Here is a 27,936-nt window from a genome sequence, read left to right on the forward strand (position 1 = left end):
GGGGCAGCCCCACAGCGGACACCGGCCTGGCTCAGCCGCACGGGGGCCGCAGTGGGGCTCGGGGGACCCCATTTCCCCCCCCACACCTCCCCATGGAGCACACACACACCGGCTCTGCCCTCAGCCATGTTCACCTCAGACCCATCCCCACCGCTACAGCTCCGCCTTGGCCGCCCCCTCGCCCGCGTCCTCCTCGATCTGCCCCGGGATGCGGACATCGACGGGGGCCGGGGCCGGTTTGGGGCTGTGGGGCTCGCAGGCCGTGCCCTGCAGGAACTGCAGGAAGTTCTCCTCGATGGAGGCCTCTCTGCTCGGCAGCCGCAGGTCCTCGGGGGGCTGCTTGAAGAGGCAGGTGAGCAACCGGCCGAGCTCGGCCCGGATCTGCCGGTTCAGGCACCCGTAGAAGAAGGGGTTGGAGGTGAAGCAGGAGTAACCCACCCAAGTGACCACACTCTCGGCCGCTGGCCCCGAGGGCTGCGCGCTCAGCGCCGTGTACAGCTGGAAGCTGAAGTATGGCAGCCAGGAGAGCAGGAACTGCCCCCCCAGCGCCAGCAGGATGGCGGCCGCTTTGCCCCCGCCGCCCCCCAACGTCCTCTGCGGTGTGGTCCGTGGTGCTCCCGACGTGGTGACCATGGTGGAGCGGCTGCTGAGCGACGCGGAGCGGTGCCTCGGGGTCTCCGTCCAGGTGGGGAGCGGGCCCCGGTGCATGGCGGCCACACGCGCCACCTTGAACATGCTGCAGTGAACCACGGCGATGATGGCAAGGGGCAGGAGGAAGTAGAAGGCGGCGAAGAAGACCACGAAGAGCTTGCAGGAGGGAGCGCGGCTCCATTGCAAGGAGCAGCCGCGGGTGCTGAGCGCCGGGGGCCGGTCCGGTGCCGACCAACCCAGGACGGGCACCAAGGAGGTGGCGACGGCTTTGAGCCAGACGCCGGCCAGGACGCAGGCCACCAAGCGCACGGTCATCCGCACCTCGTAGCGCATGGGGTGCACCACGTAGTAGTAGCGCTCCACGTTGATGGTGGAGATGGAGAGGATGCACATGGTGATGAAGCAGACGCTCAGGAACAGGTACACGCGGCACACGGTGTCACCCAGCACGGGGCTGTCGAACACAGCCGAGCCTGACAGCATCTCCAATGGCATCAAGGTGAGGGCGGCCAGGAAGTCCACCAGGCACAGGTGGAAGACGAAGACGAACTTCCTGAGCGCTGGGGTCTTCACGATGACGGCCATGACGGCCGCATTGCCCACGATGGCCGCCAGGTCCATGAGCAGCATGAAGAACAGCCCCACAGACCTCGAAGCCACGTCCCTGCCTTTGCTGTCGGCTGTGCCATTGGGGGACATGGGGCCTGGGGAGGGCTGGAGCCCCCGCACCTCCCTAGAGCCATTCCAGCCCCATGGTGCCGGCTCCATCCTGGGCCACCACCGTCACCAAGGGGAGCATCCTTGCGCTGGGCATTGCTGGATTGGGGGGGGGGTCACATCCTCAATGGGTTGGGGGATAGGGGGTGCTGGTGGAGCTCAGAGCACCCAAAGGTGCCCCCCGGCCCCACTCATCTCCCCACTGGGCACCTGTGGGATGGAGAGACATTGGGGAAGGGGAACAATCCTGGGGGGCTGAGTCCAGCTGTGACCCCCAAATACAGCCCACCGGGTCCCCCTCCACGGCCCTCTTCCCCCCCCCCCCAAGAAACCCCTTTCTCAACAGCCTTATTCTCCCCCAGAATGACCAATTTCGGGATGAACCCCCCCAAAACTCCAATGTTTCAGCCCAAAACACCCCAGTGGGGTCCTGAGACCGGGATCCCCCCATCTCCAGCCCCCCCATCTCCTCTCTTTGTGTATCAATGGCCATGCATGACCCAAGCCTTGCCCAGCGGTGGGTGCTGCACCCCCAGCCCCCCAGAATGGGTGCTACCAGGTACTACACAGTGCCCAGAGGGCAGACACACAGAGCCCCCCTGATGGGTGCTGCTTCCCAAGAAGGGTGGGGGTCCCCATCTCCTGCATCCCATGGGGGGGTTACTGTTGGAATGAGGGGGTTCCTGATGGAATGAGGGAGCTACTGATGGAATAGGGGCACACATCTAGCCCCCCTCCCCCCCATATAGGGTCCTCCCCACGTCCCCCTTCACATCTCACCCCCCCCAGCCCCCGGGCATCGCCCCGGTGGGGGGCTCTGCGGCGGCACTTACCGTGAGGGGGTACACGGGGGGGTCCTGGTCGGTGCGGGAGGGGCTCGGTTGTGCGGGGGGGGTCCCCCCGTCGGTGCGGGGATGCTCGGGGCCGGGCCGGAGCCGCTGCGGCGAGGGATGCTCCGCACCGCGGCTGCTGGGTCCTAGCGCCCGGCACCGCGGCCCCCCCATCCACAACGCGCTGCGGAGGGGGAGCCCCCGGGTTATGGAGGGGGGTCCTAGATCGGCTGGAACCCGGCTTGTTCCCATTGGGATGGGGGTGCAGGGTGGGTTTGTCCCCCTCCCTGTGCTGTTTCAGACCTCAGGTTCCCCATAAAGGGGCTATGGGGGCACTGGAAGGGGGGTGCTGGGCTCGGGAGCTATGGGGGGGGGCAAAGAGGGGGTTTGGGGGGATGGAGGAGCAGGGTGAAGGTACCTGGGGTGGGAATGGGTGGGGGCAGGAGGCAGATCCGCAGGGGGGGGCACAGAGAGGGGCTGTGGTGGGTGCAGGAGGATGCTTGGGGCTGGGGGGGACTCTCAGAGAGGCCGCAGGACCCCAAGGCTCTGCCCATCCCCAACCCAGTGCCCCCTTCCTTGCTCCCAGTTCCTCAATGGGGCAACTGGGATGGGGGCAGTTCCCCATCACCGCCACGCTCCTGCCTCAGCTTCCCCAGGGCACAACCATTCGCTTCCAATGGGGATCCTCATCACCCCAAGGACAGGCATCCCTTAAATCCCTATGGAGACTGCATCGCCCTGTCCCACAGCTGCTGGGGGGGGAGCCGGGAGCGATGGTACCCAGCGGGGTACCCAACCCACCCCATGGAGCAACCGGAGCTGAGCGTGGGATCGATCCTGCTCCATGGGGCAGGGGGAGCCCCCTGAATCCATGAGGATAACACACCTTGGGTGCCCTCATCCTGAGGGATCCCCATCCTGGGTGCCCCACTGTCCCCTTCCTCCTCCATCCCCTGTGGGTGCAGGCAGGGGTTTGGCCATGCTGACCCCCCCCAGCACCCTGAAGCTTTGGGAGTGCCTCACAGTGGGGGGATGCGGAGCCGTCCCCTGCATCCCATGGACCAGGAGGGTCCCAACCGTCAGGAGCACCAACCAAAGCATCCTGCCCGGGGTGCTGCCTTGGCTTATGGTGCCCTGGCACACGGACAACCCAGCACCCCTTCATCCTGGCACCCTCGTCCCCTGCACCCCACTATCACAGCACCCTATGTACCAGCAGCCTGGTACTGAGCACCCCAGCACCCTGAGACACCCATAACCCGATACCAAAGCACCCAGCACATCTGACTGACGGGGCCCACAGGATAAGCGTGTTTGCACATGTGTACATACGTGTGTCATGTGTGCGTGCGGCTGACCCCCCCCAGCACACACCTGTCAGGCACATCCATGTACATGCACACACGTGTTACCATGTGCGTGTCGCACACCCATCCCTGCGGGAACACGGGGGTCCGGCGGGTGCTGAGCAGGGATTAGCACCGGATTAAACAGGGAAACCGAGGACGAGCAAAGGACACAATTCCCAGCAGCTGGAAATGGGGTGGGACAACCCATGGGTGTGAGGGGCACCCTGGGGATGCGCTGCTCCCGTTAATCACCGTCTGTGTGCCCCCCCCCCCCGGTAAAACAGCTGCATCATCCCCGGCTCCGGTCCCTCTGACCTTGGCCCCACACCGGCACTGATGGGTGCGGGCCTCAGCCCGGGGGGGGGACACAGCACCCATGGGTGCCCTCCTGGGGATTTGGGATGAGGATGGTGTGGGGATAAGGTTGGAGATGGGGATGGGAGGGGGGGGATGAGGATGAAGGTGGGGACGGGGATGGAGTGGGGTGGAGATGGATTGGTGGAGATGAGGATTAAGATGGGGATGGGGATGACACAGAAGCGTGATAAGGATGAGGAAGGAGATGGGGTGGGAGTAGAGGATACGGGTGAGGATGAGGTTGACGTGACACGGGATGGGATTAGGATAAAGTTGAGGATGTAATGGGGATGAGATAAATGGGATGAAGATGGAGATGGGCTGGGAATGAGGATGAGGATGTGGTGGGGATAGGGATGAAGCTGGGGACAGGGACGGCAATGGGATGGGATTGGGATGGGGGTCGGCTCCTGCAGGGTCTCTCCCGGCCCACCAGGGGTTAACGGGGCTCCGCCGCCATTGGTGGGGGGCACTGCCGCGGCAGCCAATGGGGACGGGCCGTGCCCGCGGTGGGGCCGCCCCCAGACCCTGTCCCGGGGCCGCGGGTGCGCGCTGCAGGCGGTGCGGGGCGGCGCGGCCCCGATCGGCTCCCGTCGGCTCCCATCGGTCCGGTTCGGCTCCCATCGGATCCCATCGGATCCCATCGGTCCGGTTCGGCCCCGCTCGGCTCCCATCGGATTCCCATCGGTCCGGTTCGGCTCCCATCGGCTCCCATCGGCCCAGCTCGGACCCTTCGCTCGCATCGCCTCGGCCCGCTCTGCTTCGGCTCAGCCCGGCTCGGTTCGGCTCAGCCCGGCTCGGTTCGGCCCCGCTCCTCCGGTACCGGGCCCCGGTAACGCCGCGGGGGGGGGGGGGGGTGGCATTGAGCATCCTCCCGAGGGCACCGTCCGCTGCAGGGGGGGGGCGGGAGGGCACCGGGGAGGAGAGGGCGGGGCCAGCCGGGACCGGGGGGGGGGGGGGGAACGGAGTGACACGGGGTGGCCAAAGCCACCGGCACCGGGGGAGCAGCAGCACCGGTAACGCCATGACAGCGGGTGACAGCGACAGCCCATGCAGTGACACCGGGTGACAGCGACAGCCCGTGCAGTGACACCGGGTGACCGGAGCCATCCCATAGCCCATGCAGTGACACCGGGTGACCGGAGCCACCCCATAGCCCATGCAGTGACACCGGGTGACTGGAGCCACCCCATAGCCCATGCAGTGACACCAGTGAGCAGCCGGCCCAGCGCACACCGTGACACTGGTGACCGCATCCACCCAGTGCAAACGCACCCGATGCCAGCGATGCCACATCCTCACCGTGACCCCAGAGGTCAGAGCCTGGCACCCATGGCAGGCACCGGTGCCCGGGGGCTCCTCCTGTGCGTGGCTCTGGTGACCGCGGTGGCACCGCCGGGTGTGTGGTGTGTGATCTGCCCCCCGCGCTGCATCTGCGCCTCCAACATCCTGAGCTGCTCCCAGGCGGTGCTGAGCGCGGTGCCGGCACCACTACCGCGCTTCACGGCGGTGCTGGACCTGAGCCACAACAACGTGAGCCGGCTGCGTGCCGACTGGGCCCCGGTGCGCCTGGCACACCTGCACGCGCTGCTGCTCAGCCACAACGGGCTCTCCTTCGTGTCCACCGAAGCCTTCACCCACGTCCCTCACCTGCGTCACCTGGACCTGTCCTCCAACCGCCTGCGCGCGCTGGACGAGAACCTGTTCAGCGACCTGGCCGAGCTCGAGGTGTTGCTGCTCTACAACAACGAGATCTCCACTGTGGACCGCACGGCCTTCGAGAACCTCAACCGCCTGCGCAAGCTGTACCTGGGCCAGAACCGCATCACCCGCTTCCCGCTGGAGCTGCTGCGCGACGGCAGCCGCCTGCCCCAGCTCGCCCTGCTCGACCTGTCGGCCAACCGCCTGCGCCACGTGCCCGTGGGTGAGCTACAGGCGCTGCCCGCCTGGCTCCGCGACCGCCTGTACCTGCACGGCAACCCCTTGGCCTGCGACTGTGCCTTGTTCCAGCTCGTGGCCCGCGGCCGCCGCCGCCGCCTCAGTGCTGTTGTGGACTTCCAGGATGAGCTGCGGTGTTCGATACAGTCGGCACCGGCGCCTGTTGCCATCCTGGCGCTGGCAGGACGGGCACCGCTCAACTGCAGCGAGGCGCGGGAGGCGGTGCTGGAGGCGCACGTGGGGGACACGGTGACGTTGAGCTGTGACACGCGGGTGCGCGGGGCAAGGAGCCGGCTCTGGGTGACGCCGGCGGGTGAGCGGGTGCCGCAGGACGGGGGTAACGGGAGCGCGGTGTTGTTGGCCAACGGGAGCCTGCAGGTGCGGGCGCTGCGGGCCGAGGATGCCGGTACCTACGCCTGTTGGGTGGCGGGGCCGGTGCTCAACGAGACGCTGTACGTGGAGCTGGTGGTGCACAACTACACCCTGCACGGGCCCCACGACACCCTCAACACCGCCTACACCACGCTCGTGGGCTGTATCCTCAGCGTGGTGCTGGTGCTCATCTACCTGTACCTCACCCCGTGCCGCTGCTGCTGCTGCCGCACCACCGACAAGGCCCCCGCACCCCGCGACGACAGCATCAACTCATCAGTGCTCAGTGCCACCCCCAACCATGCCACCAATGGGGCCGGGGGGGAGATGGGGGGGTCCCGATCCGCATCCGGTGCCAGCATGGGGCACAATGGGAGGTTCAGAGCGGGGGGGGACACCGCAGGGACCCCCCCGGCACGGCCCCAGGGCGCAGAGGAAGGTGTCGGATCCGGACTCGGTCAGCTCCGTCTTCTCCGACACCCCCATTGTGGTGTAGGGATGGGGACACCCCAAGTCCATCCCGCTCCCGTCTGTCCCCCCCATCCAATGGATGCGCTGCAGGCAAGGGGGGGGCAACCAGGACCCCCATTGCCATCACCTCCCCACCGGCCTCCGTGGGACCATAAGGGACAATGGGGGGCTCTGTGGGGACACTGGGGTGGCACCAGCACCCCCCCTGCATGTCAGTTGCAAAGCATGAGCCCCCCCCCCTGCCCCCGGCTCTTGTGGGAGGGGGTAACACAAGGGGCACATCACCCCCAACACCCCCCCCCCCCAGTGCAACCCACAGCCACAAGCAGAGCCCCCCCACTGCAGGGGGGGACCCCAGCACCCCAAATGGGGGCACCCCCGTGCACCCCCCGGCCTGTGTCCCCCCCATATCACCCCCCCCCCAATGCCTTGGCCACAATAAATGTGTTTCCCACCGTGTCTGGGCCACCTGCGGATTGGGGGGGGGGACAAATGGGGGTCCTGGCACTGGGGGGGGAGTGTGGGGACGGGGGGACCCCCTTGGGTGCGGGGTCAGGATGAGTCCTGCTCACACCCTGGTCCCTGTCTGGGGTGTATGGGGGAGGAGGGGGGATCACCCCAGTGCTCACCCCCCCACTGACCCCCCCCAGCATCCCATTGCTGCCACTGCCCCCAATGAACCCCCCCCGCAGCCCATTGACCCCCACTGCCCTATAGGGTCCCCATGGTGTGGGGACCCCCATTCCCATCTCCACAGGGGAACCCACCCCCTTCCCCTTTAACCCATGGCTCCTGGGCCCCCCTGCCCCTGCAGACACCGCATCCCTGCCCCACAGCATCACTGGGGACCCCATCCTCGCTCTGCCCTCACCAACACCCCCCATTCCCCAACCCCACCGTGACCCCCAGGACCCCCCCCCCCCCATACTTCTCAGCTTCTCTTTTTTCTTTCATTTTTCTTTCTTTTTCTAAAAAAGAAACAAAAAACAGCAATAATCATTCTTATAAATAGGGTGGCCCCTGGTGGCCATTGGTGGCCATCGGTGGCGATCGGTGGCAGTCCCAAGCCGGGCCCCCCCGCGCCCGGGGGTCCGTTATAGCAGCAAGAGAACAGAACTGAGTCTTGAGGTATTTGGCTGAGGTCGGTGTTTCCCTGGGGGGGGGTTTGGGGTCTTCCCCCCCCCTCAATTCCATCGGCTCCCGGTGCAGGATGTGGGGTGGCCCCAGTGGCCTCCTGTTAATGGGCTTTGGACTGCGGAGAGGAGAGGGGCTGGGTGAGCCCTGGCCATAGGGAGACCCCGGCCCATGGTGGGTCTGGGGTCCCCAGGTAGCCCCCAGCCAGGGTCAGGGTGTCCCCAATGGAGCATTGGCTGGACCCCATAGGTCTCCATCCCATCCGCAGGCAGAAGGGGGACCCACAGCATCCACCCCCAAGGAGGGGGGTGTCCCCATGGGGGGACATGGGCACCCCCATGGCATCTCCCACCAGGGACCAAAGTGTCCCAGAGGGTCCCCATGGGATCTGTGTCCCGTGTCCCCCCCCCAGGACCAGGGTGTCCCAGCAGCCCCCAGCCCTAGCAGGAGATGGGTCCCATGTGGGTGCTGGTGGCCCTGGGCCCCCATTTCCCCCCTGACATTTGCCAGCATCACCCCAAACACCACATTCCCCCTGCCCCCCACCCCAACAGGGACCCCCCCCGCATCTCAATAGGGTCCCCCCATCCCAATAGAGACCGCCCCCATCTTCATAGGTACCCCTGTACCCCAGCAGGGCCCCCTTATCTCTATAAGGACCACCCCATCCCAATATGGACCTGCCCAACTCAATAGGGTCCCCCCAATCCCAACAGAGACGTCCCCCCATCTAACAGGGACCCCCGCCATCTCCATAGGGATCCGTGTACCCCAATAGAGTCCTCTTATCTCTATAGGAACCCCCATCCCAACAGGGACCCCCCCATCTACATAGGGGCCCCTGTACCCCACCAGGGTCCCCTTTTCTCTATAGGGACTCCCCATCCCAACAAGAACCCCCCATCTCAACAGGACCTCCTTATCCCTATAAGAACCCCCCATCTCAACAGGACCCCCTATCTCCATAGGGGCCCCTGTACCCCACCAGGGACCCCTTATCTTTATAGGGACCCCCATCCCAACAGGGACCCCCCATCTCACGAGAACCCCCTTATCTCTATAGGAACCCCCCCATCCCAACAGGACCCCCCCATCCCAACATGAACCCCCCCATCCCAACAGGACCCCCCCATCCCAACATGAACCCCCCATCCCAAATGACCCCCCCCATCCCCACCTTCAGGCCGCTCCGCTTCTCCTCGAAGCCCGGGGGGGTCCCCATCTTCTTCCTGCGGACGGCCCCCCCCGGGCCGGAGGGGGGGGGTGTGTGGGGGGGTCCGGGCCTGGCTTTGACCCCCCTGCAATACGTGGCCGTGTTCTTCCTCTTCCTCACCTCCTCCTCGGGGATGCACCGGGGGGGGGGGGGGGGGGGCCCGCTCCGTGCACGGGGGGGGGGGCTCCGGGCCGGGTCCGGCCGCTTGGCCCGGGCTGTGCCATTGAGGACGGGGATGGGGGGGGCGCTTTTCGTCTTGCCGGGGGGGGCCGAGCTTTGGGCTTTGCCTTTGAGCCCGTCCCCCCCGCAGGTCCGTTTGTAGGGGGGGCCCCCGGTGCCCGGGGGGGGTCTCCACTTGCGGGGCTCCGTATCCCGACATTCCCGAGCTCGGGAAGCGACCCCGGCCCTGCCCGCAGGCAGCTGGCTGAAGGAGGGGGAGGGGGTGTTCGCGGGGAGGGGGGAGGTGATGGAGCGGCTGCAGCCCCCCCCCCCCTCGGGCTGGCTGCAGGCGGCGGCGGCGTGAGGGGACCCCGCCGGAGACAGCAGCATCGGAGGCACGCGAGGAGGGGGGGCGGACACGGGCACGGGGGGGGGGGAGGCTGCAGGGGGAAGGGCTGGGGGGGGCCGGGGGGGGCTGCAGGGGGGGGTCGGCGGCAGGGGGGATCTTCCTGTGGGAGGGAGGGGAGGGGTGAGGGGGGAGCCCCAGATGCCGGCTCCCGGCATTGGCAACCCCCAGTTTGAGGGGGGGGTGAGATGGGATCCCCCCCCCCCAAATCCTTACTTGATCCCTGATCCCTTTTTCTCCTCCAATGAGATGGGACCCCCCAAATCCCTGCTCCAATCCCTGATCCCCCAATCCCGATGGGAAAGGGGCAATGCGGGAACCCCCAAACCCCTGTTCCCACCCCTGACCCCCCCATATCCCCCTAATTCAGATGGAGAGGGAGGGATGAAATGCCCCCCCCCCAATTCCCACCCCAGTCCCCAATGCCCCCCAGTTCAGGTGGGAAAGCTGAGACACGACCCCCCCCCCCCACATCCCTGCTCCCATCATTGCCCCCATGTCCCCTCCTATTCCAGATGGGGAGGGGGGAGATGGGACCCCCCCATCCCTGCCCCCCCACCTCCACATGTGGGAGCTGAGGTGCCGCTCCAGCATGGAGCCCAGCGCCGCGCAGAACCGGTCCAGCCGCCGGTTGAACACGTAACAGCCTGGGCTGACCAAGCGGCTCCCGAAGGTGCAGAACTGGGGGGGGGGGACATGGAAACAGTCAGTGACCCCCCCCCGAATCCCTGCTGCTGTAGTGAACCCCCAGTTCAACCAAATGGGGGTGGAGATGGGGATCAGGCAGGGATGGAGATGGGACCAGCCAAGGATGGAGATGGGATCAGGCAGGGATGGAGATGGGACCAGTCAGGGATGGAGATGGGAGCAGACAGGGATGGAGATGGGACCAGATAAGGATGGAGATGGGACCAGTCAGGGATGGAGATGGGACCAGCCAAGGATGGAGATGGGAACAGTCAGGGATGGAGATGGGGACCAGACAGGGGTGGAGATGGGAACAGCTAGGGATGGAGATGGGACCAGATAAGGATGGAGATGGAAGCAGCCGGGGATGGAGATAGGACCCCCTAAATCCCTACTCCCATCTTTGACCCCCCAATTCAGATAAGAGGGGTTGAGACGCCCCCCCCCCCCCCAAGTCCCCACTCCAGTCCCAGGGTCCCCAAATCCCCCCCCAGTTCAGGCAGGAAGGAGATGGGACCCCCCAAACCCCCCCTTTGACCCCCTTTCAGCACACAGCAGCATTGGGTTAAAGGGGGGGTGCCCCCACTCACCGCCTGTGGCCGTGGTGGGCGCAGGGGGGGCCGGGGGGGCTCCTCACCCCCTTCTTCTTCACTGTCCTCACTGGACACCCGGGGCCCCCCCTTGGGTACAGGGAGGGGGAACACCCCAATACCCCCATCCCCGGGGGGGGGCACATCCTCGGGGTCACTGTCAGAGGGAAGCCGGGTCCTGCGGAGTTGGGGGGGGGGGGGAAGAGATGTTTGGGGTGCGCCATATAGGGGGGGTCACCCATTACCCATCACCCCCCCCCCCAGCCTCACCGGGGCAGTGGGCAATGGGGCAGCTTGGCTCGGCAGGGAACGGCACCGGGGGGTCCGGTGAGGGGCTGCGGCAGTGAGGGGGGGTCCTGCGGCGTGGGGGGGGGCGGCTCCTTGCCGGGGGGGCTCCTGTCCTTGGGGGGGGGGTCACCTCGTCGGGAGCTGGCCTTTAGCTCAGCCACCAGCACATCAAAGTCCTTGTCCCGGCCCTGCACCTCCCGGCGCTGGTGAACAGAGTGGATCTGCACCAGGAAACATGGGATGGGGTCAAAATGTGGGGGGGGGGCACCCCCAAAAACACCCCATTGGAAAGGTGAGGGTGTCCGTGTCCCGTCCGCCCCCCTCCCCGGTACCTTGCAGGTGAGCAGGCGGGTGCACAGCTTGTTGGTGTCGGGGTTCAGCACCCCACACTGCCGGTTCAGGTCGCACTCCTTGCCTGCAGGCAGAGGAAGGCAATGGGTGCTGGGGGGGGGGTCGGTGCTGGGGACACCCCCCCCCCCCAAGTATCCAGCCCTGGTTGAGGTTTTGGATGGTGGGGATGAGCGTGATGGGGGGGGGGGGTTGTTAGGGCATCACTGGGATCACTGTGGGTAAAGGGGATGGAGGTGGGAGCAGAAAGGGATGGAGATGGGAGCAGCCAGGGATGGAGATGGGACCAGACAGGGATGGAGATAGGGACCAGACAGGGATGGAGATGGGACCAGACAGGGATGGAGAATGGGACCAGACAGGGATGGAGATAGGGACCAGACAGGGATGGAGATGGGGACCAGACAGGGATGGAGATAGGGACCAGACAGGGATGGAGATGGGACCAGACAGGGATGGAGAAGGGGACCCCTCTCCCTGAAGCAAGAGGCTGAGGTGGGGGGACAACAGCCCTGAATCACCCTCCATGGGACTGGGGGGGGAGGCATCACCTCCTGGGACCCCCTTTCACCCCCTCCCTGGGGTGAGCTGATCCCCACTTTCAGCCCCCAACCTGGGTTCTGCTCATGGCATCACTCCCTGTTACCCACAGCATCATGGGGGCAGGGGGGGGGGTTCAACCCTGGCTCACACTTGTGCCTCCCAGAACCCGCTGCTGAACAGAGCACGGGGTGGGAGATGCCCCATTGGTACCAACGCCAGCACCAAAACAATGGGGACCGGGACAGTGACCATGGGAAGTGGGGGGGACTCACGTGCCAGCTTCTTATGGGACCTGGGGGGTGTCCTGGTGGCACCGGGGGGGTGATTTGGTGGCTTCTCCCCTGGTGAGGGCCCATTCTCCGGTTTGCCCCCGGGGCCATCATCGGGCACCGACGAGTCCCCCCCGAGCCCGACCGGCACCGGGGGCTCCTTTGGCACCACGGCACCGCTGGGTTTCCCTATGGATTCCTTGGAACCGTTGGGAACGGCCTTGGGGGGCACCTTGATCCCGTGCCCGTCTGGTTTGGGGATGCTGGGGATCTTCTCCAGGTTAACCACAGGCACGAAGAGGCTGCGGAGAGGGTTATGGGGGGGGGTCAGAGCGGTTGGGGGCCATGGAACGGGCACAGCCGCCCCTCCCGGTGCTCACCACAGGTTGTTGTCCTTGTCCGGGTGTTCTGGAAGGGGCTGGGGTCTCCTGCGGGCTCCGGGATGCTTGTCCCGCAGCGCCTTGGCTGTGCCGGGGCTCCCGTTCACGGTGACGTGGCACTTGGGGCTGCGGGTGTAGAGCTTGGAGAGGGGCCCATGGCGGCGTTCTGCTGGGAGAGGGGGGATGGCAACGGGGAGAAACCGGGGGTGAGCCCACAGATGGGGTCCCACCACTGAAATCCCCCCACAGACATTCCCATGGGATGGTGCTCGGGATGATGGAGGCCATGGGGATGCTGCGAGGGCTGGAGCAGCTCTGCTCTGGAGCCAGGCTGAGAGAGCTGGGCTGGGGCAGCCTGGACAAGAGAAGGGGAGAGCTGAGAGCAGCTCCAGTGCCTAAAGGGGCTGCAGGAAAGCTGGAGAGGGGCTTGGGACAAGGGCCTGGAGGGACAGGCCAAGGGGAATGGCTTGAACCTGCCCAAGAGAGGGGAGACTGAGCTGAGCTCTTAGGCAGAAGCTGTTCCCTGGGAGGGTGCTGAGGCGCTGGCACAGGGTGCCCAGAGCAGCTGTGGCTGCCCCATCCCTGGCAGTGCTCAAGGCCAGGTTGGACACAGGGGCTTGGAGCAGCTGCTCCAGTGGAAGGGGTCCCTGCCCGTGGCAGGGGTTGGAGCTGGAGGAGCTTTGGGGTCCCCTCCATTCCCATTCCCATTCCCTGTGCTCACCGCAGTGCTTCTGGAACGCCTGGGGCTTCACCACCTGGCTGCAGTGGTTACACACCACCAGGTAGAACTCGTCGTGCGCTGGGCAGTGGCCGAAGATGCTCATGTCTGTGGGCAGAGCACAGGGTTCCCAGTGCCGGGGGAGCTGATCCCTGCCCGGAACACCGGGAATGCTGCCAGGGATGAGCCTACCTTCCTTGATCAGGGTCATGGCGTCCAGCTTCTTGCTGCTGCTTTTCCCACTCTCCTCCAGCTCCAGCCCGGATCCTGCTGGACACAAAACCCCATCAGCAGCGCCCGACACAGGCTGTGACCAACTGGGTACCCAGTGCCATCCAACAGTGCTATACTGGGTATCCAGTGCCATCCAACAGTGCTATACTGGGTACCCAGTGCCATCCAACAGTGCTCTATTGGGTATCCAGTGCCATCCAACAGTGCTATACTGGGTACTCAGTGCCATCCAACAGTGCTCTATTGGGTACCCAGTGCCATCCAACAGTGCTATACTGGGTACCCAGTGCCATCCAGCTGTGCTATATTGGGTAACCAGTACCATCCAGCTGTGCCGTACTGGATACCCAGTGCCATACCGGGCACCCAGTCCCATTCAGCCTGTGCCGTACTGGGCACCCATTCTTGTCCACCCTGTGCCGTACTGGGTGCCCATTGCCACAGTGGGCACCCATTGCCATAGTGCCTGGTTCCCATCTGGTGCTCCCATCACCCACCACCTGGATCCCAGTGCCCTCTGCCTGCTCCAGGATGATGGTGCCAACTGGTGCCCAACATGGGCTACCCAGTGCCTTGTCCAGGCTACCACAACTGGATGGGGTAACTGGCTCCCAGTAACAGGCACAGGCTTCCCAGTGACCAGACTGGGGTGCCTGGTTCCAGGTACCAGTTCCTGTTTGCCCAGTGCCCTGTTCCCAGTGCCTAGAGCAGGGCTCCCAGTGAAGGATGCCCCATTCCCAGTGCCAGGAGCAAGAACCAGGTTCCCAGTTCCTGGTGCAGGCTCCTGGTGCCCATTCCCAGTGTTCCTGTTGACCAGTGCCCAGTGCAGGGTTCCCAGTGCCTGGATCCTGGTGCTGGTTGCCCAGTATCCAGCACAGGATGCTGAGTGCCCAGTTACCAGTGCCAGATGCCCAGTGCCCAGTGCAGGGTTCCAAGTGCTTGGATCCCAGTTCCCAGTGCTCTATTCCCAGTGCCAGATGCTCAGTGTCCAGCACACGATGCCCCATTCCCGGTGCCAGGTGCCCGGTTCCCAGTGCCCAGCACAGGATGCCCCATTCCTGATGTCAGGTGCCCAGTGCAGGGCTCCAAGTGCCTGGATCCCAGTTCCCAGTTCCCAGTTCCCAGCACCAGACACCCAGTGCCCATCACAGGACGCCCCATTCCCAGTGCCAGGTGCCCAGTTCCCAGTGCAGGATCCCAGTGCCGCCTCCCTGTGCAGGATGCTCCTGCCCCCTCCCCATTGCCCCCTCCGTTCCCGGTGCCCCCTCCGCCGCTCGGTGGCGCTACCACCGGTACCGTGGGGGGGGGGGGGGGTCACGTCCCCGGTTCCCCCCCCCCTCACCGTGCTCTCCGTGCGGCGCCGCCCGTTGCACCCACACGCTCCAGCTCTGCCCTGCGAACTCGTCCAGGCCGAGCACCCTCCGCTCCGCCGCCGCCATCGCCGCCGCCGCCCCCCCCCTCCCACCACCGCCGCCGCCGCCCCGTGCGCCCCCGCGCATGCGCTGCGCGCCCCCGCCCGCCCCGCGGCACCACGGGCGGTGTAGTCCCGCCTCCCCCCCCCCCCCCAACCACCGTTCATTACCGGTACCCCCCCCCCCCCCCAACCGGGACCGCACAGGGATGTGGGATGCCATAGAGCCCTATTGCAGGCGGCAGCACCGGGTCCTAAACACCGTCCGTACCCGGTGCTCTGCACCTCTACCGGCGTGGGACCGGGGTCCTGTATGCTCTCTATAGGGGGTGAACGGGAACCTGTGCACCTCTGTACCGGGATGGGACTGGGGTCCTGTATGTTCTCTATAGGGGGTGATCGGGAACCTGTGCACCTCTGTATGGGGATGGGACCGGGGTCCTGTATGTTCTCTATAGGGGGTGATGACCCAGAACCTGTGCACCTCTATATGGGGATGGGACCGGGGTCCTGTATGCTCTCTATAGGGGGTGATGACCGGTACCTGTGCACCTCTACATAGGGATGGGACCGGGGGCTCTATATACAAGGGGATGAGGACTGGGGTTCGTACACTGCTGTACTGGGATAGGACCAGGGTTAGGTCCATGTACACCTATATTGGCTTCAGGAACCAGAGGTTCCTTATACTTCCTAAACCGAGGTCCTATATAGGGATGGGGACTGGGGTCCTATGCACCCCTATAAGGGGATGGGGATCTCAAGGGTTACCCCTGTGTGTGGCTGGACAGCCAAGGGTGACATATATACCCCTATATGGGTCTGAAGACCCCGGGGTTACCCCTATATGGGACTGGGGACATCGGGTTACCACCATATAGGGCTGAGGACCCCGAGGTTGCATACACCCCAACAGTGGGCTGAGCCCTCGCTCGTGTGCACCCCAATCCAAGCTGACCTCGGGGTTATAGGCCCTTATAGAGCTGGGCAGCGATTACCTGGGCCCCTATAGGGGCAGGACACCCCGGGGTTGGACATACCCTTCTATAGAGCTCCCTATAAAAAGAGCACATATAGGGGCTGCTTAAACCCTCTGTAAAGCTCCTTTTACAGAGCACGGACCCCAGGGTGCACCCTAACCCTAATGTCGGGAAGAGGGCACCCTAACCCTAATGTCGGAAAGGGGGTACCCTAACCCTAATGTCGGGAAGAGTGCACCCTAACCCTAATGTCGGAAAGTGGGTACCCTAACCCTAATGTCGGGAAGAGTGCACCCCAGCCATAATGTCAGACTGAGTGCACCCTAACCCTAATGTCGGGAAGAGGGCACCCTAACCCTAATGTCGGAAAGGGGGTACCCTAACCCTAATGTCGGGAAGAGTGCACCCTAACCCTAATGTCGGGAAGAGTGCACCCCAGCCATAATGTCAGACTGAGTGCACCCTAACCCTAATGTCGGGAAGAGGGCACCCTAACCCTAATGTCGGAAAGGGGGTACCCTAACCCTAATGTCGGGAAGAGTGCACCCTAACCCTAATGTCGGAAAGTGGGTACCCTAACCCTAATGTCGGGAAGAGTGCACCCCAGCCATAATGTCAGACTGAGTGCACCCTAACCCTAATGTCGGGAAGAGGGCACCCTAACCCTAATGTCGGAAAGGGGGTACCCTAACCCTAATGTCGGGAAGAGTGCACCCTAACCCTAATGTCGGGAAGGGTGCACCCTAACCCTAATGTCGGGAAGAGTGCACCCCAGCCATAATGTCAGGCTGAGTGCACCCTAACCCTAATGTCGGGAAGAGGGCACCCTAACCCTAATGTCGGAAAGGGGGTACCCTAACCCTAATGTCGGGAAGAGTGCACCCTAACCCTAATGTCGGAAAGTGGGTACCCTAACCCTAATGTCGGGAAGAGTGCACCCCAGCCATAATGTCAGGCTGAGTGCACCCTAACCCTAATGTCGGGAAGAGGGCACCCTAACCCTAATGTCGGAAAGGGGGTACCCTAACCCTAATGTCGGGAAGGGTGCACCCTAACCCTAATGTCGGAAAGTGGGTACCCTAACCCTAATGTCGGGAAGAGTGCACCCCAGCCATAATGTCAGGCTGAGTGCACCCTAACCCTAATGTCGGGAAGAGGGCACCCTAACCCTAATGTCGGAAAGGGGGTACCCTAACCCTAATGTCGGGAAGGGTGCACCCTAACCCTAATGTCGGAAAGTGGGTACCCTAACCCTAATGTCGGGAAGAGTGCACCCCAGCCATAATGTCAGATTGAGTGCACCCTAACCCTAATGTCGGGAAGAGGGCACCCTAACCCTAATGTCGGAAAGGGGGTACCCTAACCCTAATGTCGGGAAGAGTGCACCCTAACCCTAATGTCGGAAAGTGGGTACCCTAACCCTAATGTCGGGAAGAGTGCACCCCAGCCATAATGTCAGACTGAGTGCACCCTAACCCTAATGTCGGGAAGAGGGCACCCTAACCCTAATGTCGGAAAGGGGGTACCCTAACCCTAATGTCGGGAAGAGTGCACCCTAACCCTAATGTCGGGAAGAGTGCACCCCAGCCATAATGTCAGACTGAGTGCACCCTAACCCTAATGTCGGGAAGAGGGCACCCTAACCCTAATGTCGGAAAGGGGGTACCCTAACCCTAATGTCGGGAAGAGTGCACCCTAACCCTAATGTCGGAAAGTGGGTACCCTAACCCTAATGTCGGGAAGAGTGCACCCCAGCCATAATGTCAGACTGAGTGCACCCTAACCCTAATGTCGGAAAGGGGGTACCCTAACCCTAATGTCGGGAAGAGTGCACCCTAACCCTAATGTCGGAAAGTGGGTACCCTAACCCTAATGTCGGGAAGAGTGCACCCCAGCCATAATGTCAGACTGAGTGCACCCTAACCCTAATGTCGGGAAGAGGGCACCCTAACCCTAATGTCGGAAAGGGGGTACCCTAACCCTAATGTCGGGAAGGGTGCACCCTAACCCTAATGTCGGAAAGTGGGTACCCTAACCCTAATGTCGGGAAGAGTGCACCCCAGCCATAATGTCAGACTGAGTGCACCCTAACCCTAATGTCGGGAAGAGGGCACCCTAACCCTAATGTCGGAAAGGGGGTACCCTAACCCTAATGTCGGGAAGAGTGCACCCTAACCCTAATGTCGGAAAGTGGGTACCCTAACCCTAATGTCGGGAAGAGTGCACCCCAGCCATAATGTCAGATTGAGTGCACCCTAACCCTAATGTCGGGAAGAGGGCACCCTAACCCTAATGTCGGAAAGGGGGTACCCTAACCCTAATGTCGGGAAGAGTGCACCCTAACCCTAATGTCGGAAAGTGGGTACCCTAACCCTAATGTCGGGAAGAGTGCACCCCAGCCATAATGTCAGATTGAGTACACCCTAACCCTAATGTCGGGAAGAGTGCACCCTAACCCTAATGTCGGAAAGTGGGTACCCTAACCCTAATGTCGGGAAGAGTGCACCCCAGCCATAATGTCAGATTGAGTGCACCCTAACCCTAATGTCGGGAAGAGTGCACCCTAACCCTAATGTCGGGAAGAGTGCACCCTAACCCTAATGTCGGGAAGAGTGCACCCTAACCCTAATGTCGGAAAGTGGGTACCCTAACCCTAATGTGAAGTGAGAAGTGAAGTGAGAAGTGAAGTGAGAAGTGAAGTGAGAAGTGAAGTGAGAAGTGAAGTGAGAAGTGAAGTGAGAAGTGAAGTGAGAAGTGAAGTGAGAAGTGAAGTGAGAAGTGAAGTGAGAAGTGAAGTGAGAAGTGAAGTGAGAAGTGAAGTGAGAAGTGAAGTGAGAAGTGAAGTGAGAAGTGAAGTGAGAAGTGAAGTGAGAAGTGAAGTGAGAAGTGAAGTGAGAAGTGAAGTGAGAAGTGAAGTGAGAAGTGAAGTGAGAAGTGAAGTGAGAAGTGAAGTGAGAAGTGAAGTGAGAAGTGAAGTGAGAAGTGAAGTGAGAAGTGAAGTGAGAAGTGAAGTGAGTAGTGAAGTGAGAAGTGAAGTGAGAAGTGAAGTGAGAAGTGAAGTGAGAAGTGAAGTGAGAAGTGAAGTGAGAAGTGAAGTGAGAAGTGAAGTGAGAAGTGAAGTGAGAAGTGAAGTGAGAAGTGAAGTGAGAAGTGAAGTGAGAAGTGAAGTGAGAAGTGAAGTGAGAAGTGAAGTGAGAAGTGAAGTGAGAAGTGAAGTGAGAAGTGAAGTGAGAAGTGAAGTGAGAAGTGAAGTGAGAAGTGAAGTGAGAAGTGAAGTGAGAAGTGAAGTGAGAAGTGAAGTGAGAAGTGAAGTGAGAAGTGAAGTGAGAAGTGAAGTGAGAAGTGAAGTGAGAAGTGAAGTGAGAAGTGAAGTGAGAAGTGAAGTGAGAAGTGAAGTGAGAAGTGAAGTGAGAAGTGAAGTGAGAAGTGAAGTGAGAAGTGAAGTGAGAAGTGAAGTGAGAAGTGAAGTGAGAAGTGAAGTGAGAAGTGAAGTGAGAAGTGAAGTGAGAAGTGAAGTGAGAAGTGAAGTGAGAAGTGAAGTGAGAAGTGAAGTGAGAAGTGAAGTGAGAAGTGAAGTGAGAAGTGAAGTGAGAAGTGAAGTGAGAAGTGAAGTGAGAAGTGAAGTGAGAAGTGAAGTGAGAAGTGAAGTGAGAAGTGAAGTGAGAAGTGAAGTGAGAAGTGAAGTGAGAAGTGAAGTGAGAAGTGAAGTGAGAAGTGAAGTGAGAAGTGAAGTGAGAAGTGAAGTGAGAAGTGAAGTGAGAAGTGAAGTGAGAAGTGAAGTGAGAAGTGAAGTGAGAAGTGAAGTGAGAAGTGAAGTGAGAAGTGAAGTGAGAAGTGAAGTGAGAAGTGAAGTGAGAAGTGAAGTGAGAAGTGAAGTGAGAAGTGAAGTGAGAAGTGAAGTGAGAAGTGAAGTGAGAAGTGAAGTGAGAAGTGAAGTGAGAAGTGAAGTGAGAAGTGAAGTGAGAAGTGAAGTGAGAAGTGAAGTGAGAAGTGAAGTGAGAAGTGAAGTGAGAAGTGAAGTGAGAAGTGAAGTGAGAAGTGAAGTGAGAAGTGAAGTGAGAAGTGAAGTGAGAAGTGAAGTGAGAAGTGAAGTGAGAAGTGAAGTGAGAAGTGAAGTGAGAAGTGAAGTGAGAAGTGAAGTGAGAAGTGAAGTGAGAAGTGAAGTGAGAAGTGAAGTGAGAAGTGAAGTGAGAAGTGAAGTGAGAAGTGAAGTGAGAAGTGAAGTGAGAAGTGAAGTGAGAAGTGAAGTGAGAAGTGAAGTGAGAAGTGAAGTGAGAAGTGAAGTGAGAAGTGAAGTGAGAAGTGAAGTGAGAAGTGAAGTGAGAAGTGAAGTGAGAAGTGAAGTGAGAAGTGAAGTGAGAAGTGAAGTGAGAAGTGAAGTGAGAAGTGAAGTGAGAAGTGAAGTGAGAAGTGAAGTGAGAAGTGAAGTGAGAAGTGAAGTGAGAAGTGAAGTGAGAAGTGAAGTGAGAAGTGAAGTGAGAAGTGAAGTGAGAAGTGAAGTGAGAAGTGAAGTGAGAAGTGAAGTGAGAAGTGAAGTGAGAAGTGAAGTGAGAAGTGAAGTGAGAAGTGAAGTGAGAAGTGAAGTGAGAAGTGAAGTGAGAAGTGAAGTGAGAAGTGAAGTGAGAAGTGAAGTGAGAAGTGAAGTGAGAAGTGAAGTGAGAAGTGAAGTGAGAAGTGAAGTGAGAAGTGAAGTGAGAAGTGAAGTGAGAAGTGAAGTGAGAAGTGAAGTGAGAAGTGAAGTGAGAAGTGAAGTGAGAAGTGAAGTGAGAAGTGAAGTGAGAAGTGAAGTGAGAAGTGAAGTGAGAAGTGAAGTGAGAAGTGAAGTGAGAAGTGAAGTGAGAAGTGAAGTGAGAAGTGAAGTGAGAAGTGAAGTGAGAAGTGAAGTGAGAAGTGAAGTGAGAAGTGAAGTGAGAAGTGAAGTGAGAAGTGAAGTGAGAAGTGAAGTGAGAAGTGAAGTGAGAAGTGAAGTGAGAAGTGAAGTGAGAAGTGAAGTGAGAAGTGAAGTGAGAAGTGAAGTGAGAAGTGAAGTGAGAAGTGAAGTGAGTAGTGAAGTGAGAAGTGAAGTGAGAAGTGAAGTGAGAAGTGAAGTGAGAAGTGAAGTGGTTTCTCTCAGGGAATCGAGCGATTGATTGATCACAGGCATTTTAATTCACTCTATTTTAGTTACAATTCAATCAAATGTGTGATTTAAAGTGGGAAAGCAAGCTTTTAATATCCTTGCAGCTCCTACTTAGTCTTATTCTGAAGGGCTTTTAGCACCTGGTAGTTGTAGCAACCCTGAGGAGCACTAGAGCACACAAACTAGCTTCCAAATGCATTTTGAGACCCATCAATAGAAGTTATGTTTGCAAATATACATAGAAACACTTAAACATGTTCAGCATACTGCTTTAAAAAGTAAAGTCTTATCAGTAAAAGTAGTAAGGCTCAACACTTACCTTGGTTTAGCTGCATTACAGATGACTGCTTGAGGCTGTCTGAAGCTCCTGTTAATGGATTTTGAATGCAGTTCTCTTTCTCTACCTCCTGTTTCAGAAGCCTCTTACTCTCTTTCGATGTACATCTTCCCATGTCTCTCCAATTAGCCAGTTAACTCAGTCAAATTGGGAGTTGTGTCAGCCTCAGCAAGACTCCCCCCACAAGCTCGATATGAAACATTGCGATTAAAAGCCATTTCCGAGTCCAATCACACATATAGCAGAGAAAGGGCACACCAGCCCCACACACTTTGTCTTGCAGTGGTACTTCTGTGGCAGCACTTCATGGCACTTGGAAAACACACATAATTTGCTCCTCAGACTGTAGGCCTTTACCAGCACCTCTTCACTGTAGTGCCTCAAACAGGTCTAAGGAGTTAGTTCATAAGTCAGCAGCCAAATGTTTTGCTCCAGGCAAAGAAATCCATGCAAAAGCCCCAGAGAAGCCCAGCTGTTCTCTGTGGATGAGGCAGTTGGTGAGGCAGAGCACACAGCACTCCCGGTTCCCTGGCAGTAGGCCCCTCTGATGCCGCAGCACATGCTCACCCTCACAGCCGTGTCCTCCACACTGCCCGGAGACTTTGCAGGGATCTCCACACTCTTCAGGGAAACAAGAACAGACCAGGCTACCTCTGGGCTCCCACAGCAGGAGAAGAGACCTCTGCCAGCCTAGGCCCAAGTTCAAGGTACCCAAGAAGAGAAGGTCCAGCAGCAGCCAAGTCCAGCCAGGAGTCTATCAGGCTTGAGAACATGCAGCAACGCAGTCCGCAACACACCATCAGGTCCAGCAATTGCCAAGCTGCTCTGTAATCGTAAAGAAGATCAAGCCGGGCAGTCAGTCTGAAGTTCAGATTAAGAATCTTCACAGGCAGGGACAGGGCTGAAAAAACAGCATTCCTCCGGCAAAGCTCTAAGAAAGAACTGAGGCACAGAGCTGGGTTTAAATAGGGCTCCTGGGTGTGGTCTGGTGCACAGGTGAGGCTGTTTAGGGTCATTAAGGCTTACTAATGCCCTCAGTGCCTTAAATAATTATGGTCATTTCTGTCCTGTTTTAAGCTGCTCTTGCTCTTGTTGCCGACGGCAACGACCCTGTGGGCCAGGGGCGAAGAGTCAGGGGCGGGCGGGGGGCAGCGTTGCGAAGCCAGGCGTGCGCTGAAGAGGCGCAGCCCCAGTGCCACCTCCTGGCTCTTCGGCCCTGGGCACAGGGGCCTGGCGTTCGGGCGGGCCTGCAGGGCGCCCGGGCCCGGGCGGCCGGGGCCGGGGGGGGCCTTGTTGCCCACGGCAACGGCCCTGGGGCCCGGGGGCAGAGAGTGAGGGGCGGGCGGGGGGCAGCGTTGCGAAGCCAGGCGTGCGCTGAACAGGCGCAGCACCAGTACCCCCTCCTGGCCCTCCGGGCGCGGGGGCCCGGCGTTCGGGCGGGTTGGCAGGGCGCCCGGGCCCGGGCGGCTGGGGCCGGGGGGGGGCTTGTTGCCCACGGCAACGGCCCTGGGGGCCGGGGGCAGAGAGTGAGGGGCAAGCGGGGGGCAGCGTTGCGAAGCCAGGCGTGCGCTGAACAGGCGTAGCACCAGTACCCCCTCCTGGCCCTCTGGGCGCGGGGGCCCGGCGTTCGGGCGGGTTGGCAGGGCGCCCGGGCCCAGGCGGCCGGGGCCGGGGGGGACATTGGTACCCACGGCAACGGCCCTGGGGGCCGGGGGCAGAGAGTGAGGGGCGGGCGGGGGGCAGCGTTGCGAAGCCAGGCGTGCGCTGAACAGGCGCAGCACCAGTACCCTCTCCTGGCCCTCCGGCCCCGGGGGCCCGGCATTCGGGCGGGTTGGCAGGGCGCCCGGGCACGGGCGGCCGGGGCCGGGGTGGCCTTGTTGCCCACAGCAACGGCCCTGGGGGCCGGGGGCAGAGAGTGAGGGGTGGTCGGGGGGCAGCGTTGCGAAGCCAGGCGTGCGCTGAACAGGCGCAGCACCAGTACCCCCTCCTGGCCCTCCGGCCCCGGGCGCAGGGGCCCGGCGTTCGGGCGGGTTGGCAGGGCGCCCGGGCCCGGGCGGCCGGGGCCGGGGGGGGCCTTGTTGCCCACGGCAACGGCCCTGGGGGCCGGGGGCAGAGAGTGAGGGGCGGGCGGGGGGCAGCGTTGCGAAGCCAGGCGTGCGCTGAACAGGCGCAGCACCAGTACCCCCTCCTGGCCCTCCGGCCCCGGGCGCGGGGGCCCGGCGTTCGGGCGGGTTGGCAGGGCGCCCGGGCCCGGGCGGCCGGGGCCGGGGGGGGCCTTGTTGCCCACGGCAACGGCCCTGGGGGCCGGGGGCAGAGAGTGAGGGGCGGGCGGGGGCAGCGTTGCGAAGCCAGTCGTGCGCTGAACAGGCGCAGCACCAGTACCCCCTCCTGGCCCTCCGGCCCCGGGGGCCCGGCGTTCGGGCAGGTTGGCAGGGCGCCCGGGCCCGGGCGGCCGGGGCCGGGGGGGGCCTTGTTGCCCACGGCAATGGCCCTGGGGGCCGGGGGCAGAGAGTGAGGGGTGGTCGGGGGCAGCGTTGCGAAGCCAGGCGTGCGCTGAACAGGCGCAGCACCAGTACCCCCTCCTGGCCCTCCGGCCCCGGGCGCGGGGGCCCGGCGTTCGGGCGGGTTGGCAGGGCGCCCGGGCCCGGGCGGCCAGGGCCGGGGGGGGCCTGGTTGCCCACGGCAAACGGCCGTGGGGGCCGGGGGCAGAGAGTGAGGGGCGGGCGGGGGGCAGCGTTGCGAAGCCAGGCGTGCGCTGAACAGGCACAGCACCAGTACCCCCTCCTGGCCCTCCGGCCCCGGGCGCGGGGGCCCGGCGTTCGGGCGGGTTGGCAGGGCGCCCGGGCCCGGGCGGCCGGGCCGGGGGGGCCTTGTTGCCCACGGCAACGGCCCTGGGGGCCGGGGGCAGAGAGTGAGGGCGGGCGGGGGGCAGCGTTGCGAAGCCAGGCGTGCGCTGAAACAGGCGCAGCACCAGTACCCCCTCCTGGCCCTCCGGCCCCGGGCGCGGGGGCCCGGCGTTCGGGCGAGTTGGCAGGGCGCCCGGGCCCGGGCGGCCGGGGCCCGGGGGGGCCTTGTTGCCCACGGCAACGGCCCTGGGGGCCGGGGGGCAGAGAGTGAGGGGCGGGCGGGGGGGCAGCGTTGCGAAGCCAGGCGTGCGCTGAACAGGCGCAGCACCAGTACCCCCTCCTGGCCCTCCGGCCCCGTACGTGGGGGCCCGGCGTTCGGGCGGGTTGGCAGGGCGCCCGGGCCCGTGCGGCCGGGGCCGGGGGGGGCCTTGTTGCCCACGGCAACGGCCCTGGGGGCCGGGGGCAGAGAGTGAGGGGGTGGGCGGGGGGCAGCGTTGCGAAGCCAGGCGTGCGCTGAACAGGCGCAGCACCAGTACCCCCTCCTGGCCCTCCGGCCCCGGGGGCCCGGCGTTCGGGCGAGTTGGCAGGGCGCCCGGGCCCGGGCGGCCGGGGCCCGGGGGGCCTTGTTGCCCACGGCAACGGCCCTGGGGGCCGGGGGCAGAGGAGTGAGGGGCGGGCGGGGGGCAGCGTTGCGAAGCCAGGCGTGCGCTGAACAGGCGCAGCACCAGTACCCCCTCCTGGCCCTCCGGCCCCGGGCGCGGGGGCCCGGCTTTCGGGCGGGTTGGCAGGGCGCCCGGGCCCGTGCGGCCGGGGCCGGGGGGGGCCTTGTTGCCCACGGCAACGGCCCTGGGGGCCGGGGGCAGAGAGTGAGGGGCGGGCGGGGGGCAGCGTTGCGAAGCCAGGCGTGTGCTGAACAGGCGCAGCACCAGTACCCCCCCCGGCGCTCCGGCCCCGGGCGCGGGGGCCCGGCGTTCGGGCGGGTTGGCAGGGCGCCCGGGCCCGGGCGGCCGGGGCCGGGGGGGGGCCTTGTTGCCCACGGCAAACGGCCCTGGGGCCGGGGGCAGAGAGTGAGGGGCGGGCGGGGGGGCAGCGTTGCGAAGCCAGGCGTGCGCTGAACAGGCGCAGCACCAGTACCCCCTCCTGGCCCTCCGGCCCCGGGGCGCGGGGGCCCGGCGTTCGGGCGGGTTGGCAGGGCGCCCGGTGCCACGGGCGGCCGGGACCGGGGGGGGCCTTGTTGCCCATGTCAACGGCCCTGGGGGCCGGGGGCAGAGAGTGAGGGGCGGGCGGGGGGCAGCGTTGCGAAGCCAGGCGTGTGCTGAACAGGCGCAGCACCAGTACACCCCCTGGCCCTCCGGCCCCGGGCGCGGGGGCCCGGCGTTCGGGCGGGTTGGCAGGGCGCCCGGGCCCGTGCTGCCGGGGCCCGGGGGGGTCCTTGTTGCCCACGGCAACGGCCCTGGGGGCCGGGGGCAGAGAGTGAGGGGCGGGCGGGGGGCAGCGGTGCGAAGCCAGGCGTGCGCTGAACAGGCGCAGCACCAGTACCCCCTCCTGGCCCTCCGGCCCCGGGCGCGGGGGCCCGGCGTTCGGGCGGGTTGGCAGGGCGCCCGGGCCCGGGCGGCCGGGGCCGGGGGGGGGCCTTGTTGCCCACGGCAACGGGCCGGGGGGGCCGGGGGCAGAGAGTGAGGGCGGGCGGGGGAGCAGCGTTGCGAAGCCAGGCGTGCGCTGAACAGGCGCAGCACCAGTACCCCCCCCTGGCCCCTCCGGCCCCGGGCGCGGGGGGCCCGGCGTTCGGAGGGCGGGTTGGCAGGGCGCCCGGGCCCGGGCGGCCGGGGCCGGGGGGGGGCCTTGTTGCCCACGGCAACGGCCCTGGGGGCCGGGGGCAGAGAGTGAGGGGCGGGCGGGGGGCAGCGTTGCGAAGCCAGGCGTGCGCTGAACAGGCGCAGCACACCAGTACCCCCTCCCTGGCCCTCTGGGCCCCCGAGCGGGGGGCCCGGCGTTCGGGCGGGTTGGCAGGGCGCCCGGGCCCGGGCGGCCTGGGCCGGGGGGGGCCTTGTTGCCCACGGCAACGGCCCTGGGGGCCGGGGGCAGAGAGTGAGGGGCGGGCGGGGGGGGCAGCGTTGCGAAGCCAGGCGTGCGCTGAACAGGCGCAGCACCAGTACCCCCTCCTGGCCCTCCGGCCCCGGGCGCGGGGCCCGGCGTTCGGGCGGGTTGCAGGGCACCCGGGCCCGGGCGGCCGGGGCCGGGGGGGGCCTTGTTGCCCACGGCAACGGCCCTGGGGGCCGGGGGCAGAGAGTGAGGGGCGGGCAGGGGGCAGCGTTGCGAAGCCAGGCGTGCGCTGAACAGGCGCAGCACCAGTACCCCCTCCTTGGCCCTCCGGCCCCGATCGCGGGGGCCCCGGCGTTCGGGCGGGGTTGGCAGGCGCCCGGGCCCGGGCGGCCGGGGCCGGGGGGGGCCTTGTTGCCCACGGCAACGGCTCTGGGGGCCTGGGAACAGAGAGTGAGGGGCGGGCGGGGGGCAGCGTTGCGAAGCCAGGCGTGTGCTGAACAGGCGCAGCACCAGTACCACCCCCTTGCCCTCCGGCACCGGGAGCGGGGGCCCGGCGTTCGGGCGGGTTGGCAGGGCACCCGGGCCCGGGCGGCCGGGGCCGGGGGGGGCCTGGTTGCCCACGGCAACGGCCCTGGGGGCCGGGGGCAGAGAGTGAGGGGCGGGCGGGGGGCAGCGTTGCGAAGCCAGGCGTGCGCTGAACAGGCGCAGCACCAGTACCCCCTCCTGGCCCTCCGGCCCCGGGCGCGGGGGCCCGGCGTTCGGGCGGGTTGGCAGGGCGCCCGGGCCCGGGCGGCCGGGGCCGGGGGGGGCCTTGTTGCCCACGGCAACGGCCCTGGGGGCCGGGGGCAGAGAGTGAGGGGCGGGCGGGGGGCCAGCGTTGCGAAGCCAGGCGTGCGCTGAACAGGCGCAGCACCAGTACCCCCTCCTGGCCCTCCGGCCCCGGGCGCGGGGCCCGGCGTTCGGGCGGGTTGGCAGGGCGCCCGGGCATGGGCGGCCGGGGCCGGGGGGGGCCTTGTTGCCCACGGCAACGGCCCTGGGGGCCGGGGGCAGAGAGTGAGGGGCGGGCGGGGGGCAGCGTTGCGAAGCCAGGCGTGCGCTGAACAGGCGCCGCACCAGTACCCCCTCCTGGCCCTCCGGCCCCGGGCGCGGGGGCCCGGCGTTGGGGCGGGTTGGCAGGGCGCCCGGGCCCGGGCGGCCGGGGCCGGGGGGGGCCTTGTTGCCCACGGCAACGGCCCTGGGGGCCGGGGGCAGAGAGTGAGGGGCGGGCGGGGGGCAGCGTTGCGAATCCAGGTGTGCGCTGAACAGGCGCAGCACCAGTACCCCCTCCTGGCCCTCCGGGCGCGGGGGCCCGGCGTTCTTGGCGGGTTGGCAGGGCGCCCGGGGCCCGGGCGGCCGGGGCCGGGGGGGGCCTTGTTGCCCACGGCAACGGCCCTGGGGGCCGGGGGCAGAGAGTGAGGGGCGTGTTGGGGGCGCGTTGCGAGCCAGCGTGCGCTGCAACACGCAGCACCAGTACCCCCTTTTGGCCCTCCGGCCCCGGCGCGGGGGC

At 64.1% G+C, this 27,936-nt stretch overlaps 3 protein-coding genes across 4 annotated transcripts; 1 reads left to right on the forward strand and 2 right to left on the reverse strand.

Moving 5' to 3' along the window:
* Nucleotides 1-112: 112 nt before the first annotated feature.
* On the reverse strand, nt 113-6,044 carry GPR61 (G protein-coupled receptor 61). 2 transcript variants are annotated; one of them, XM_034069785.1, is made up of 2 exons: nt 5,555-6,044; nt 113-1,578 (listed from the first exon to the last, which is right to left on the reverse strand). In XM_034069785.1, the coding sequence occupies exon 2, from the start codon at nt 1,417-1,419 to the stop codon at nt 154-156; it is 1,266 nt and encodes a 421-aa protein (XP_033925676.1). In that variant the 5' UTR covers nt 1,420-1,578; nt 5,555-6,044; the 3' UTR covers nt 113-153. The 2 variants fall into 2 exon arrangements, with proteins under 2 accessions (XP_033925676.1, XP_033925677.1); XM_034069786.1 differs by lacking the exon at nt 5,555-6,044 and adding an exon at nt 2,202-2,514.
* On the forward strand, nt 4,867-6,857 carry AMIGO1 (adhesion molecule with Ig like domain 1). Its single transcript, XM_005139968.3, is given in 2 exon segments — nt 4,867-6,643; nt 6,645-6,857. Coding segments are annotated over 2 exon segments (1,527 nt in total). The 5' UTR covers nt 4,867-5,182; the 3' UTR covers nt 6,711-6,857.
* Nucleotides 6,858-7,922: 1,065 nt separating this feature from the next.
* Nucleotides 7,923-22,370, reverse strand: ATXN7L2 (ataxin 7 like 2). The gene is given in 12 exon segments (XM_034069886.1): nt 7,923-7,937; nt 8,997-9,639; nt 9,641-9,700; nt 10,157-10,278; nt 10,875-11,052; nt 11,145-11,383; nt 11,495-11,577; nt 12,326-12,624; nt 12,703-12,868; nt 13,424-13,528; nt 13,613-13,687; nt 21,484-22,370. Coding segments are annotated over 12 exon segments (2,118 nt in total). The 5' UTR covers nt 21,617-22,370.
* Between the last annotated feature and the right edge of the window lie 5,566 nt (nt 22,371-27,936).

The sequence above is a fragment of the Melopsittacus undulatus genome, chromosome 16, assembly GCF_012275295.1.
Source record: "Melopsittacus undulatus isolate bMelUnd1 chromosome 16, bMelUnd1.mat.Z, whole genome shotgun sequence".
Lineage (NCBI taxonomy): Eukaryota > Metazoa > Chordata > Aves > Psittaciformes > Psittaculidae > Melopsittacus > Melopsittacus undulatus.